We start from the raw sequence: 13,025 nt of genomic DNA on the forward strand, positions 1-13,025 counted from the left end.
TCATAAGCACAAAAATAGATCCAGAATACTGAACCCTATTGCTATTTCATAAATTGTAAGACGTGTGTGTGTGTTTTAAATGGAAGTCTTGTTAATCGTTGTTGCAGCCCGAGAAAATTTATTTAAAAAAAATATAAAATTCTTAACCTTAATTGAAAGAGTAAAAGAACACAATGAGTAAAAACAAAACAAACTCTTAATTTTTCCTTCATTCTATTATACATCCCTGAAAGCCCTAAACTCTAATAACAAAATTAATAAAGATGTTCTTCAGTCTTAAAAATAATGACACACTTAAATGTGTATATATGTGCATATATATAAATAAGTGACAGTGGAATATTTCCTTTCTCAATAACTACATCTCTGATATTGACATTAATATTTAACTGATCCCTACTTAAGCAGAATATTTACTTCACTAATTTTTAAATAGGCTACATGCTTCTAAGATTAAAACAATTTCATATATGCTTAAGGAAATCCACTGAACACCTTAACAGGACCAACTGGGCTCACTACTTAATAAAAATCAGTATGTATAACATGTTCAGTTTTTTTGTTCTGTGGCAAATGGAATCAAAATATACAAAGCTACGTTAGTTCCTTTTATCTGATAGGGTTTAATGGTATAATAATGGGTTTACAACTCTTACATTTTTAGAGAACATCAGATGAGTTTGCCTATGTGATAAATAATATTGTTCAGATAGGAAACATTCTCTACTGATGTGACATAATACAAATTATACTTAACAACACTAAATAAACTGAAGATACACTGAACAGTTAACTCCTTTTTTGTAAAGAAACTGCTATAGTCTCATAGTACAGGAAATGCTCTAATAAGAATGAGATTAAGGGACTACCTCCTTACTCACTGAAGGAAGAACTGGATAACAGAATGCTTCCCAGCCCAACAGTTATTAAGTCCAACACATGTAAAAAATAGCATAGAAATCCTATTTTAATTTTGCTATTCATCTTCATTAAACTGACCTATGCTCCTGATAGTTTGGAAGAAAATTAAATGTTCACCATTCATTGGATGAAAATGTTGATAGTTTTAGTAGGATTTATTTATTCATCTCTAAACAAAATATATGTTCTCTCTTTTGCTTTGTCATAACCTCATGTGATTACAAATACTCTGGATCATTTCTGGTTATAAAAAGCTAAAGGATGTTTTATGTCCACTACAAGCTATGAAAAAGACTTCCCATTTCACTCTCATGCCACATGACTGCTTTCCTGTGAGTTTGCGGCCTCTGCAGAGCACATTAGGCCCGAGATGCCATTTGCATCATCACACAGCAGGGGGCTTCAGCTGCCACAGCTCTAGGTTAATCCTCACCCACCTCTTTACACAAGGAATTTGCAGAAGATGCCTTTCTTGATACTACAGAATTGCACTCCAAAAATGCTTGACATTTTCAAATAAAATGTTGGCAATGAACATGTCCTTTTAAATATTTTAGGTTAAATCAGTAAATTTAAATTATGTCCTTCATTTTTTATGAAATTAGTTTATGATCTAATCTAATGTAAAGTATCTGGGGTTTTTAATCAAGGAAAAGAAAAAAATGGTAGGAAAAATGTTAAAAATGACTGATCAGATTGAATTCACTTAAAGATGTATCTTAAGAACTATTTATGTGATACTTTAATATAGGATAACTTTCATAAACCAATATAGCTTACAAAATGTCAAAATTAACTCTTATGTGACTTGACAAAGTATGAGTGCTTCCATATTATGAAAAGAAGAGATCATTTAATCCCATCACAAGTAATTGGGACATACCTATTATTCAATCCAACATGACTGTTTATGCATCTACTAAAATGAAGATAAGAAAATTGCATAGCTATGTAAGGCTCAGAGCTTGCCCTCAGGAAGCTTAAGTGTAATAATTGTTGGGCACTAGAACTGTTTTAAGAGAGTAAATCAGACCAATATCTGCCAATTCAACAAAGGGCTTTTGACTTCAGTTTTGAGTCGGCTTCCTTGGTTTGTGATTTTCCTTCTCTCTACTTCCTCAATCTATTCAGTTAGCGGCTACAGAATAGGTGACTTGGCCAACGGGTTTAATACAGTCTAATAAAATGAGGACTATTTCTCAATAAGTATCATAGAGCACTTGTCAGCAAGATCAAATAAAACATCCATATGACATTAGGTCTATATTTGATTATTAATGCACCCCCAAATCCTTCATAGTAAATAAGGCTTACTTGTCTCAATCATTGATAGACCACAGACTACTTAAAGAGAAAATTTATGTCATTTGGTGTTGATTCCAGGCCACTTTCAAATGCATGCTTAGGATGCCTTCCAACATTTTTGCACTTCCATTTTGCTCTTTAAGTGATTTAAGTATTTTTTTTTTAAGAAAAATGACATTCTACCACTATTTAATTGTGTGACAAATAGTTTTCAAATGTCTTATCTTCTAATGAAGGACACAAGAACAGATCATCTCAATTGATACTTAGCTTTGTCATATTATGTTCCCAGAGTTCTAATAGTTATAGAAATGGGAAAAAGACAATGAAGTAAACTTCTACATCTTGATATAAAACTAGTCTAGAAACTCCTCATGTTTGCAAAGATGTTCTTAATTACCAATTGTCTGATGTTTGACTATTGAAGCCACAGTTATTGCATTTAAGTATATAGGCTCCACTTTCCAAAGTTTATGTTAATCAAAAAAGGGAGTGAGTAAACTGCATTTCAAGAACCGCATTTGGCATAAGAAATGAGCTTGACAAGACTAAAGTTAATACATGTAAAGGTAAAATAGTTGGAAAGATATGCTTTTAGGAAGCATAAGTATTTCCTTAAGTGTATATAAGATGTATTATAATGTGCTTTCTAAAAAATGTAAGGTGAGGTTCATGACACATACTGAGGCAAGTATTATGTACATCCAATGAGATTGAATTTGAATATATATTCAAATTAAATTGTTTGTCTTATATTTTTACTAAATATAACAATTTACCAGAATATACCACAGCAAAAAAAAAAACAAACAAACAAACAAACAAAAAAAACCCTAAAGCCCCAGTATCTGTCTTGGAGGTGTTTTTGTATACGACTAATTCCAAAAAGTAAACACAGTTCTCAACAAAATGAGGTCTTGTATGCATGTATGCATGACTATTTCTTGTTATATTTTGCCCTTGTTTCTTTTTTGCCCTTTCCAGAATTGTTTCCTGTGCTGCCCAGGGCACTCTCTCCATCTTTGCAGTGCCCCCTCAGGCATGGAAAGGGATAAGGTTTCAGCAAGGGTTAGCAATTGAACTGGATCTACTCTATAGCCAAGAGAGGACTTAGTTACAGGTGGCAAGCTTTTGAAATCCTTGCAAAGAAATTCATTTCCGTAATGTGTCCCTTGCGCTTACTCCAGATTTTCCTCTTTCTATGATGAGGGAAAATAAGAAAAGACGCATTGTAACTGAACACTAAATCAAATTTTGCTATTTAAGTAGCCTACATTCCAAGTCATACTTTGGCCAAACAAATGTTTAGCCAAAAGTATATGTTTATTCTCTATCTATTATTCATTTCCTAAAGACACGATGAGGATGAGGACAAACTGGCAGATGTTATAGAATTAAGTAAGCCTTTTTAAAAAAACTCATTTTATCATTGACTAGATTCTCACCACTGGCTTATCACTCCACATATTAACAAGCCAGAAAATTGATTTTGCTTCCCAGAAAAAAAGGTAAAAAATATAGATGATAATATAAAATACAGTCAGTTAAAACACAGAAACATGGAGAAGATATGTTCAAATGAGACTTCTTGTATTTAATAATGATACTGCAAGAAAGGGAATAGTAATACATGGGATAAATAAACTGATTAGTATTACTTAAGTGCATATCACTATAGTGCTGATAAAGCTAAAAAAAGAAGCTATTGACTGACTATAGTATTTGCCTAGTCATAACTACTAGCAGGCAGGGCAGGCTCCCTCTAGCCAAAATCAGTCGCTCACTAGTTCCCCTGCCACCCTTTTTTCTCCCTGCACATAGAAAGACCCGCTAAGTATTTAACCTACGTCCAGGAAAGAAAGCCTTCATTTTACAACCTAACCAAGTCCTAATAAAACAGTAGGGTAAGGGGAGAAACATAAATCTGAACCCCGAAGCAATGTTTTCAGCCAAGCCTAAGACAAGGAAGGCATGAGCAATTTGTTTGAGCAAAAACTGACAATATCAACAAAGTATGATGTGTCTGTGGAGCAGTGTTTGATGAATAAATGTGAGGCAGCCATAAACATGAGAAGACAATCCAATGGTGCTTTGTGCCCCCTCCTCTTTCTTTCCTTTCTTTTTTTTTAAATTCTCCTATCTCTTTTAGTGTATTCATATGGCCTGATCTAAGATGCTCCCAAGTCCACAGACATGGATGGACTTGTGCCCTTTCCCTGGTTGCTGTAAAGGACCTTTATTTATTTATTTATTGGACCTAATGCTGGTGTTGCTGCTGGTTGCAGTGGTGCATTTTCTCGGCTATACTCACACCCCTTCCCCGCACCCGCCCCCCAACCCCAGTCCGCTGTGAAAAGCAGCACTGTCTTAATCATTGGTTTACATACTCAATAAAAGAGACTCATGCCTGAATGCTGCTGATGGAATCTCTCCGGGTAGAGAAAGAGTAAATCCTCCTCCAGGCTGAGAGAGAGGCACCAGCAAACAGTTATTTCGCACTGCACTGAATAGACAATTCACAGGGAAATGTTGAAGGAAGAGAGGAGGCGACCCCAAGTGCAGTCCATGGCCCACAAGCTCTATAATAAATAATTTCGCAGCAGCCCAGCAGTGTGTGCATTGACCGGCCGGGGCCAGCACACACAGATTGGCAGGAAAATACATCTAGCGGTGTCGAATTTTCATTGCAATCACCAAATTAACTGATTCTCCCACATCACACTCCCCCAACACGGCACATGCCGGCGCGCGCGCGCGCGCGCACACACACACACACACACACACACACACAGCAGAGCTGAGAAATCCAAGTTACTGAGAGGTGAAGTAGGGTCTCTGGGAGATTGTCTCAGCGCGGATTAAAAACCTAAGTAACGTGTCAGACACCCGGGTTACTTGTGTGAGGATGGGGGTGTGAAGGGTGAGAAATGGGACTCGGCGGCGTACGCAGGGAGAATGTGCTGTCTGCCTTCACGGAGATTCTGGCACACACGACATATCTGAAATTTACACCCAACGTAAAATACACAGAAGTACCACCAAAATATTCTACACAAGATCTCTACAAGGTCAGTTAGTTAATTCAGGAAAATTCTGCCCACCGCCTCTTCTTTCACATTCATAAATATGCATAAATAAAATTGGGTCCCTAGTCTATATCCCGGAGGAGGGCAGGAGAGAGGATGCATTCCAAGAACTTGCTGAAAGATGGTTCATTGACCTCATTTAAATCCTCCAAAGGCCGACTGGGTTTTGCACGCCAGTGAGTCTACGTGTGTCTTACTTTCAGATCCCTTTTACCCAGGGAAAAATTAATTTGATCAACTTATCTTTCCTGCAAATACCCAAATAATGACAGAAGGGTTAGAGACAGGCAAAGAAAAAAAATCTAGTCACCTAGCTTAAAAATATTGTATCAATCATCATTTCACATCCATCCTCGCTATATCTCACACTCAAGCCACATCCCTATACTATTCTCTTCAAAGCAACGATCTTCCGCCTTACAGCCCCTGCCCACCCAGCCCTAGCACGCCGCCCCTGCCTCCTCCACCACCCAAAGTGTCCTCATGCACTCCTGTACTATGTATTGCCATTTATTTCATAATCAGCATCGTCCTCCCATTCCACACAGCCCCCTCACTCCCTCCTCCAAAAAAGAGGGTCTGGAGAAAAGAAAACCCAGATTCCCTAGCCATCCGGCATCCAAACCCAGTGATTTGCATAAGAACAGCGTTTTGTGCGGTTTCCCTCCACTGCTGCGGTCGCAGGGGTTCTTACATTTCACGTGAAAGGATAATATTAATTACGGAAAGAAGCGGCAGAGAGAGGATGGAGAGGTAGGAAATCTAAGTGAAAATATCTTAGCAGTAAAGTAACTGCTAGGGAGCATATATTTCTTTGGTTAAAAAAAAAAAAAGAAACGACACAGACTGAATAATAAAAAGTCAATGTGTTGATAAAGTGGGTTTGGGTCTTTTAATTTTTTTGCCTTTTCTCCCCTTTCTTAAATTCTTGGTTTATTTATTCATTCATTCATTTTTTTTCTTTTTTCTTATTCTTTTTCCTTTCCTTTTCTTTTCTTTCTTTTCTTTTTTTTTAAATCCCAGACAGAGTCCCCTCTCTCTTCCTAGGTGAATGACACGTCTCACAACACATTTTCCCCCCGGGGATGTTATTGCAATGCACACGGTGCTGCCGCTGCTGCTGTTCTCGCCGTCTTGGTAGCTCGCTCCCAGGCTCTCACACACTTTTTAAAGACACACGGATATGATGATGGTGGGAAGAGGGGGAAAAGAAAAGGCGACCTGAAAACGGGGAGGTTAAAGAGATGACAAGAGATGGAGAGGGTCGCTCAAGAGCGTGATGTGGGAGGTGGCGGGGGAGGGGGATTGTCGGGAGGGTGGAATGTTCAGAGAGGCACAAGTTGCCAGCTAAAAGGCGTGGGAGGGGGATGCTGGCGAGGATGGAGTGAGATGAAGGAAGCTCAGGTGAATGAGAAGGCAAAAGGTGCCGCGTAAGGGACTGACTGCTGGGAAGGCAGGGCTGAGCCAGCGTTAGAAATTCGAGGGGCTGGTGCAAACTGCCACTGCCCCCTGCCGCACCAGAGAGCAGGGGGAGGGGATGGAAATCGCTGGGGACAGGGGGACTGGGAGGGGAGAGTGGAAACATGGGGTGGAATGGGGAAGATGGGGAATAGGCGAGAAGTTGATGGTCCCCGCGGCGGGGCGGGGATTACCTTGTAGCAGGAGCCCGCAGACACTGTAGAAGCGGAGAACGGCGCTGCGTTTCCAAATCATGGTCCCTTCTCTAAAGGGCTGGGGAAGGAACGAGGGCGCAAGTAGATGCTGGTGAGCGGGGCACGAGAGTGCAGGGCTCCGCTGGTGTCCTCCTCCCGGCGCCCGCCGGACCCACCGTCCCCACCGCTGCGGTGTTCGAACCCGCGGACTCGGATCGGCGGCAGCAGAAGCGGCAGCGGCAAAGCACCTGCAGAATGGGGTATCGGTGGGCGAAATAGTTTCTTCTCCTCCTTCTTCTGCCGGTGGTGCAGCCGCGACAGCCCGTCTGCCAGGCAGGGGTTTGGAGCTCGCCTTCCTCTCGGCGCGCACAGCAAGTCCCAGAGCCCGCCGGGGCTGCCCGAGCAGGTGGTGCAGGGATGCCGGGTGTCGGAGAAGGTGCGGGCGACGGCTGCAAGGAGTGGGTAGGTCACGGAGGGGAAGGGCTGGGGGAGAGGGGGAGCAAGCAAGCAGCACTGCCGCTCGCGCCCGGGGTGTCTCGGGGTCCTGGGAGGGGAGGTAGAAGCAGTGGAAGCAGCGCTAGTGGCGGTAGCAGCGGCAGCGGCGGCGGCGGCAGTGGCGGCTCCCGGATGCTCCGGCTGCAGCGGCGGCTGTGGCGGCAGCGGCAGCGGCGACGGCGGCAGCGGCGGCGGCAGCTCTACGAAGCACCAGACACAAGGGCAAGCTCAGAGCGGCGGAGGCCCCGCCCCCACCCTGGCCAGGGACAGACACCGCCCCCCGGCCAATGGAAACACACCCGCCCGCTAGGCCTGGCCAATGAGAGAAGGGGATGGGTGGAGACAAGCGCCGGGAAAAACAAACAGGCTTCTCAAGGACCCTTCGGGCAGGAAGAACTGAAGCCCCCATTCAGCACCCCCGGCGGATCTTACCTCTTTAGAGATGTCTCGCCCAAACTTGCAGGCGAGACAACTGCCTTCATTAATCAGCGCTTTGCACTCAGGAAGGGTTCAGCCAATCGCCACCGCGAGGGGGCGGGGTTAGCCGTGTCCCCAGCATGTTCTGGAATTCGTGGTGCCTGGGCCAGGTCCTGGGTGCGAGGTTCTTCTGCGCATTTGGACTCTAGAGCAGATGGTGGCTGCACCTGCCCACTCACCAGCTGCAGTAGCAATCTCTGACGATTCCAGCAGCAAAAGGGAAAGATTGCAGAGGGCGTGGGAGAGGCTAAGTATAGGGAGTGGAACACCTACCTGCCTAGAAGAACTTGTGGTGCAAAAAAGGAAAAACAAGTGGAGGAAATAATTTTGTTGTTGTTGTTCAGAGATTTTACTTAGTCTAGGTATAAATCTCAGTAGAGCTTGGTGAGTAGCAGTGCTGGCACTGGCATCAGGCAGCCTTTGGTTCAAATAGCATAGCTGTCGCTTCTTGTTTTATAATATTTGATGATTTACGTGAACGTTTGAGTCTAAAGCCTCCTCAACTGCAAAACCGGGATAATAGTACTTAAGTTTAAGAGTTGTAAGGATTAAGTGAGAAAGCAATCATGTTAGCGTAAGTCCATGCAATGCGTCGTACTTTATAAATGGTGACTTTAGCTGTTTAGTGGGATTTTTCTAATTCTGGATAGCAGGAAATCTTAGGCAAGCCTCTTTAAAATGTTTTAACAATAGCCTTACGAGGGGAGAGAGGCAGAAGTGCACTTTTTTAATGGACCTAACCAAAAGGAGTCACAGAAACTCGGGAAGCTTGAAAGAACCACCTCTATAAATCAACATCCTGAAAAGTGTCCTTTAGAAGAGGAGACATAAATGAGCAAGACATAAATGAATCAGAAGTTGTGTTTCTAAATGAGCTTAATTCCCAGGTTTTCCCTATGACCAGTTTTTAATTGGACCAAATTAGCAGATGATGGACTGGTTCAGTAGTGTTAAATCAGTCACACCATAAATAAAGTCGGCTTTGTTTGAGAGACTACACAATAGAAACCTGCAAGCAAGAAGACAGAGGGAAAGATGAGAGGCAAGATCAATATTGATGCCCTTCACTCTTTCCCATTTGTTGCTTACTTTGCCACAACCTTTTGCAAATTCAACCCTTGCCTTTTAACTAATGACCCATTCATTTCTCTGCCCACCTTTCTCCCCAGGTTCTCAAAATTAAGGAACAAAATGTCCATAATAAAACTGCAAGCACATTCTTGGAGAAAGATGTGTGAATACCTGTGTTATTTTAGGAGATAGTTGCCTACTGTGAGTTTTAGCTGTTAGGAAAGTCAGTCAGTGAGTCCACAGATACTGCTATCACTTAACCTATTGTGAGGATCAAAAGGTGAAATTCTAATCATTATTGACTCACGCTTAGGTTTTGTGTCAGGGAGAATATAACAAATGGAAATGCCAAAGAAGTTAGGGTTTGTTTATTGAAATGGTAGTCAGAGTTTTTGGGTTCTAGTGCCCAAGGTCTAGTTGTATGACCTTGGGCATATATTCAACTTCCTTCACCCTCAGTGGCCTCAGCTATAATATGAAGGAGCTGGACTTAATTACTTGTAAAGCTACATTGAGAAATAGGGGAAAAAAAACTTTAAGATTGTTATATTCAAGAAAATACCCCATTTGAGCATGAATATATAGGCATTTGTAACCAATACTCTGAAAAAGAGTCTTCTTCTGATTCTTGTTGATAACTATGACAGCAATTCGGATTTGTGCCCTCATATAAACTATAGCGTTACTACTAAATATGTGGTTCTCAGAACAGCAGCACCAGCAACACCTAAGAATTTATCAGGACAGCAGAATCTCAGCCCTGCCCTATACCTACCGAGTCAGAATCTTCATTATACCAAGATTTGTAGTGATTTGTACGCACACAAAATTTGAGAAGCACTGGTCTTTAACACTGTTTTGCCACATACTCGCCCCCAGGGACAATTTCAGTGGGCAATCTCTGAAATGGAAGAACCTAAAAAGCCCAGGGGATTTTTGGTAAATTACTATTTTCAGAAACCCCAGGAATATCCTTCTCATGACAAAAGTAACTCCATTGGTAAACTATGAAACAAAATGATTAATTTAATTATATATTTTTTAAGTTGAAAGTTTGATTAAGTGAGAGTCATGAACTTTCTTGTGATTAAGGGCTGTCTTTAGCCCATACACCCAGGGGACTAGAAGAGAAATGTGTACTGATTGCATTTCTGGGAGAAAAATACTGAAAACATAAACTCTGGTCATTTGGATAAATAATGTCAGATTCATGTACAAAGAACAGATAATACTCTATTTTTCAAATAGTCTATTCTTAGATGCTATTACACAATTAATTTAAAAATTGCCAATACTCAATGTTGTGAGATATTCGAATATTTTAGAAAAATGTGACATTGTCAAAATGTTATATAGACTTGTACGAATAAATACATTTCTAAAACTTACAGCTGTTCTGTGAATACAATTAAATATCTTCCAGTATCTTCATTTCATAGGTTTAAGGTTATATTGTCTACATATATCATCAATATGGCAGTAAATGTATAAATTAACTGACCCCATAGGAATCATCAATTAATTAGTTTCATAAATTGCCAAAAGATGGCATCTCTCCATGCGGGATCCATATAGGGATTATATGCAATAATTTGAAATATTAAACCTGTTTGCAAAATTTTCTTTACTTTCTTTATAATTAAGCCCCGTATTCTCTTTCACTTCATGGCAAAAATATTTTTAAATATTTAATTGTTTTGAAATACATTATAAAACGAAGAGAAATTAATGCCTTACAAGCAAGTAATTCATTAGTAATTAATGTGTTATATAAAAGATAGTTTATATTTTTTTCTGCCTTGAACATATTGGTCCTCTTTCTTTATACTATCACAGAATAAGATGACAACCATCTCCTCCTCTCTCAATAGTACCAAAGATAGGTTTTTTTTTTTTTAAGGTAGTTATCACCAAAGAGACTACAGTTGGCTTATATTTTATGATTGTTTCTACCACAGTTGAAAGTATTGAAATTTATTCTGACTGTGATGATTATGCTCTTTTATGCTTTTGGGAGCCAAGTAAACTGTCTACAGTTTTAATTATGCTAAAAATATTGAAATGAAAATGGGAAAACAAATGTCACTTTTATCACTATGGATGAATTTCCTGTGATTTCACATGGTTCACCAGAACATTTATATTTCTCTTTTAAAATGCTAAATTTAGGGGAAATATCTAAATTTTTTTTAATATACAGTCATTCCCAGAACTGAAAATCTAAAAATCCATGCTAAATTGACTCTCATAGCAAATTGACCCTTGTAGTAAATTGACCTAGAAAAACAAATTTCATGGCCTGGTGAAAATGTACACCATTGTGGAAGAAAATTAGCTTGTTGAGTACTGGAAACGTTGATTGTCATTCTCCTTGCTTGCTAGCATTTTAAGTATGAGATAATCTGCCTGTGTTGCAGAAACGTTAAGAATTTATAGGCATATATAGTATATACATCACAATATAAGTAGTATTTTTAATATATGTGATGTGTGTATATGGTTGGTATATGTATTTTTGTATATATTTATATACAAAATGGTTGGTATGGTTGGTATATGTATTTTTTGTATATATTTATAGCAATATTTACTGCTTTAGTTTTTTAACTTACAATTTTGCTACTGTTTATAAAACATTCAGTGTCCCTCTTCAAAATATAACCTATTATTTTACCTCACCCCACTCCACATGTCTTATTATTAGAGTTTCATGTTATGTTGATGAAAGTATATAAAAGTAATGAAAATGAATTCACAAATATTCAGAAATTGATAACCTCAAGATGATCTCTTCCTTCCTTTTTATATACCTACATCAAGTAGCAATATGATCAACATTTTCACCTTCTCTCATTTTAAAATATGCAATCACAACGTATAGAGTGCAAATGACCTAATGATCTTATGTAGTGTAAATTCTATTTATACAATGATTGAATCTAAATGATCTAAGATATGTGGCCATCATGTACTTTCTTAAACTCATCAAGAAGGATAATTCCTTTCTCTACATTTTCCTCAGGACAAGCACATATTAACCCTAATTCATAGATGATCGTATGATCCTTGAGTTTAACAGCAGGATCAACTCCAAGTTGGAGTTCATTGTGGCTGGATCTTGGCTCACTGCAGCCTTGACCTCCCTGGGCTCAGGTGATCTTTTCACCTCAGCCTTCCGAGCAGCTGGGACTACAAGCGTATGCCACCATGTCTGGTTTATTTTTGTATTTTTTGCAGAGACAGGATTTTGCCATGTTGCCCAGGCTGATCTCGAATTACTAGGCTCAAGAGATCTGCCTGCCTCAGCCTCCCAAAGTGCTAGGTTTATATGCATGAGCCATTGTGCCTGGGTTGTTTTTTAATTTTTATTTTTTGTGAGTACATAGTAGGTGTATATATTTATGGAGTACAGAAGATGTTTTGACACAGGCATGCAATGCATCATAATCACATCTTGCATAACGAGATATCCATCCCCTCAAGCATTTATCCATTGTGTTACAAACAATCCAACTATACTACTTAAGTTATTTTAAAATCTACAATTAAATTATTATTGACTAGAGTGACCCTATTATGTTATCAAATGGTAGATCTTATTTATTCTTTTTTTTTTTTTTTTTTTTTGAGATGGAGACTCACTCTGTCGCCCAGGCTGGAGTGCAGTGGCGCCATCTCGGCTCACTGCAAGCTCCTCCTCCCAGGTTCACCCCATTCTCCTGCCTCAGCCTCCCGAGCAGCTGGGACTACAGGTGCCCACCACCACGCCCGGCTAATTTTTTGTATTTTTGGTAGAGATGGGGTTTCACCGTGTTAGCCAGGATGGTCTCGAACTCCTGACCTCGTGATCTGCCCACCTCGGCCTCCCAAAGTGCTGGGATTACAGGCATGAGCCACTGTGCCTGGCCAATTTTTTGTATTTTTAATAGAGACTGGGTTTCACCGTGTTATCTAGGACAGTCTGGATCTCCTGACCTCGTGATACACCCGCCTCGGCCTCCCAAAGTGCTAGGATTAC

The 13,025-nt window shown here is 40.1% G+C and overlaps 1 protein-coding gene across 6 annotated transcripts in view; it reads right to left on the reverse strand.

Moving 5' to 3' along the window:
- Positions 1 to 7,646, reverse strand: part of CADM2 (cell adhesion molecule 2) — a 1,117,716-nt gene extending 1,110,070 nt beyond the window's left edge. For all 6 annotated transcript variants that reach the window (XM_063630530.1, XM_063630529.1, XM_055260304.2 and 3 more), the window contains exon 1: positions 6,965 to 7,646. In XM_063630530.1, the coding sequence (XP_063486600.1) occupies positions 6,965 to 7,025 (61 nt within the window). In that variant the 5' untranslated portion in view covers positions 7,026 to 7,646. The remainder of the gene's footprint in view (positions 1 to 6,964) is intronic.
- Positions 7,647 to 13,025: the final 5,379 nt, after the last annotated feature.

This window comes from Symphalangus syndactylus, chromosome 21 (genome assembly GCF_028878055.3).
Source record: "Symphalangus syndactylus isolate Jambi chromosome 21, NHGRI_mSymSyn1-v2.1_pri, whole genome shotgun sequence".
Taxonomy (NCBI): Eukaryota; Metazoa; Chordata; class Mammalia; order Primates; family Hylobatidae; genus Symphalangus; species Symphalangus syndactylus.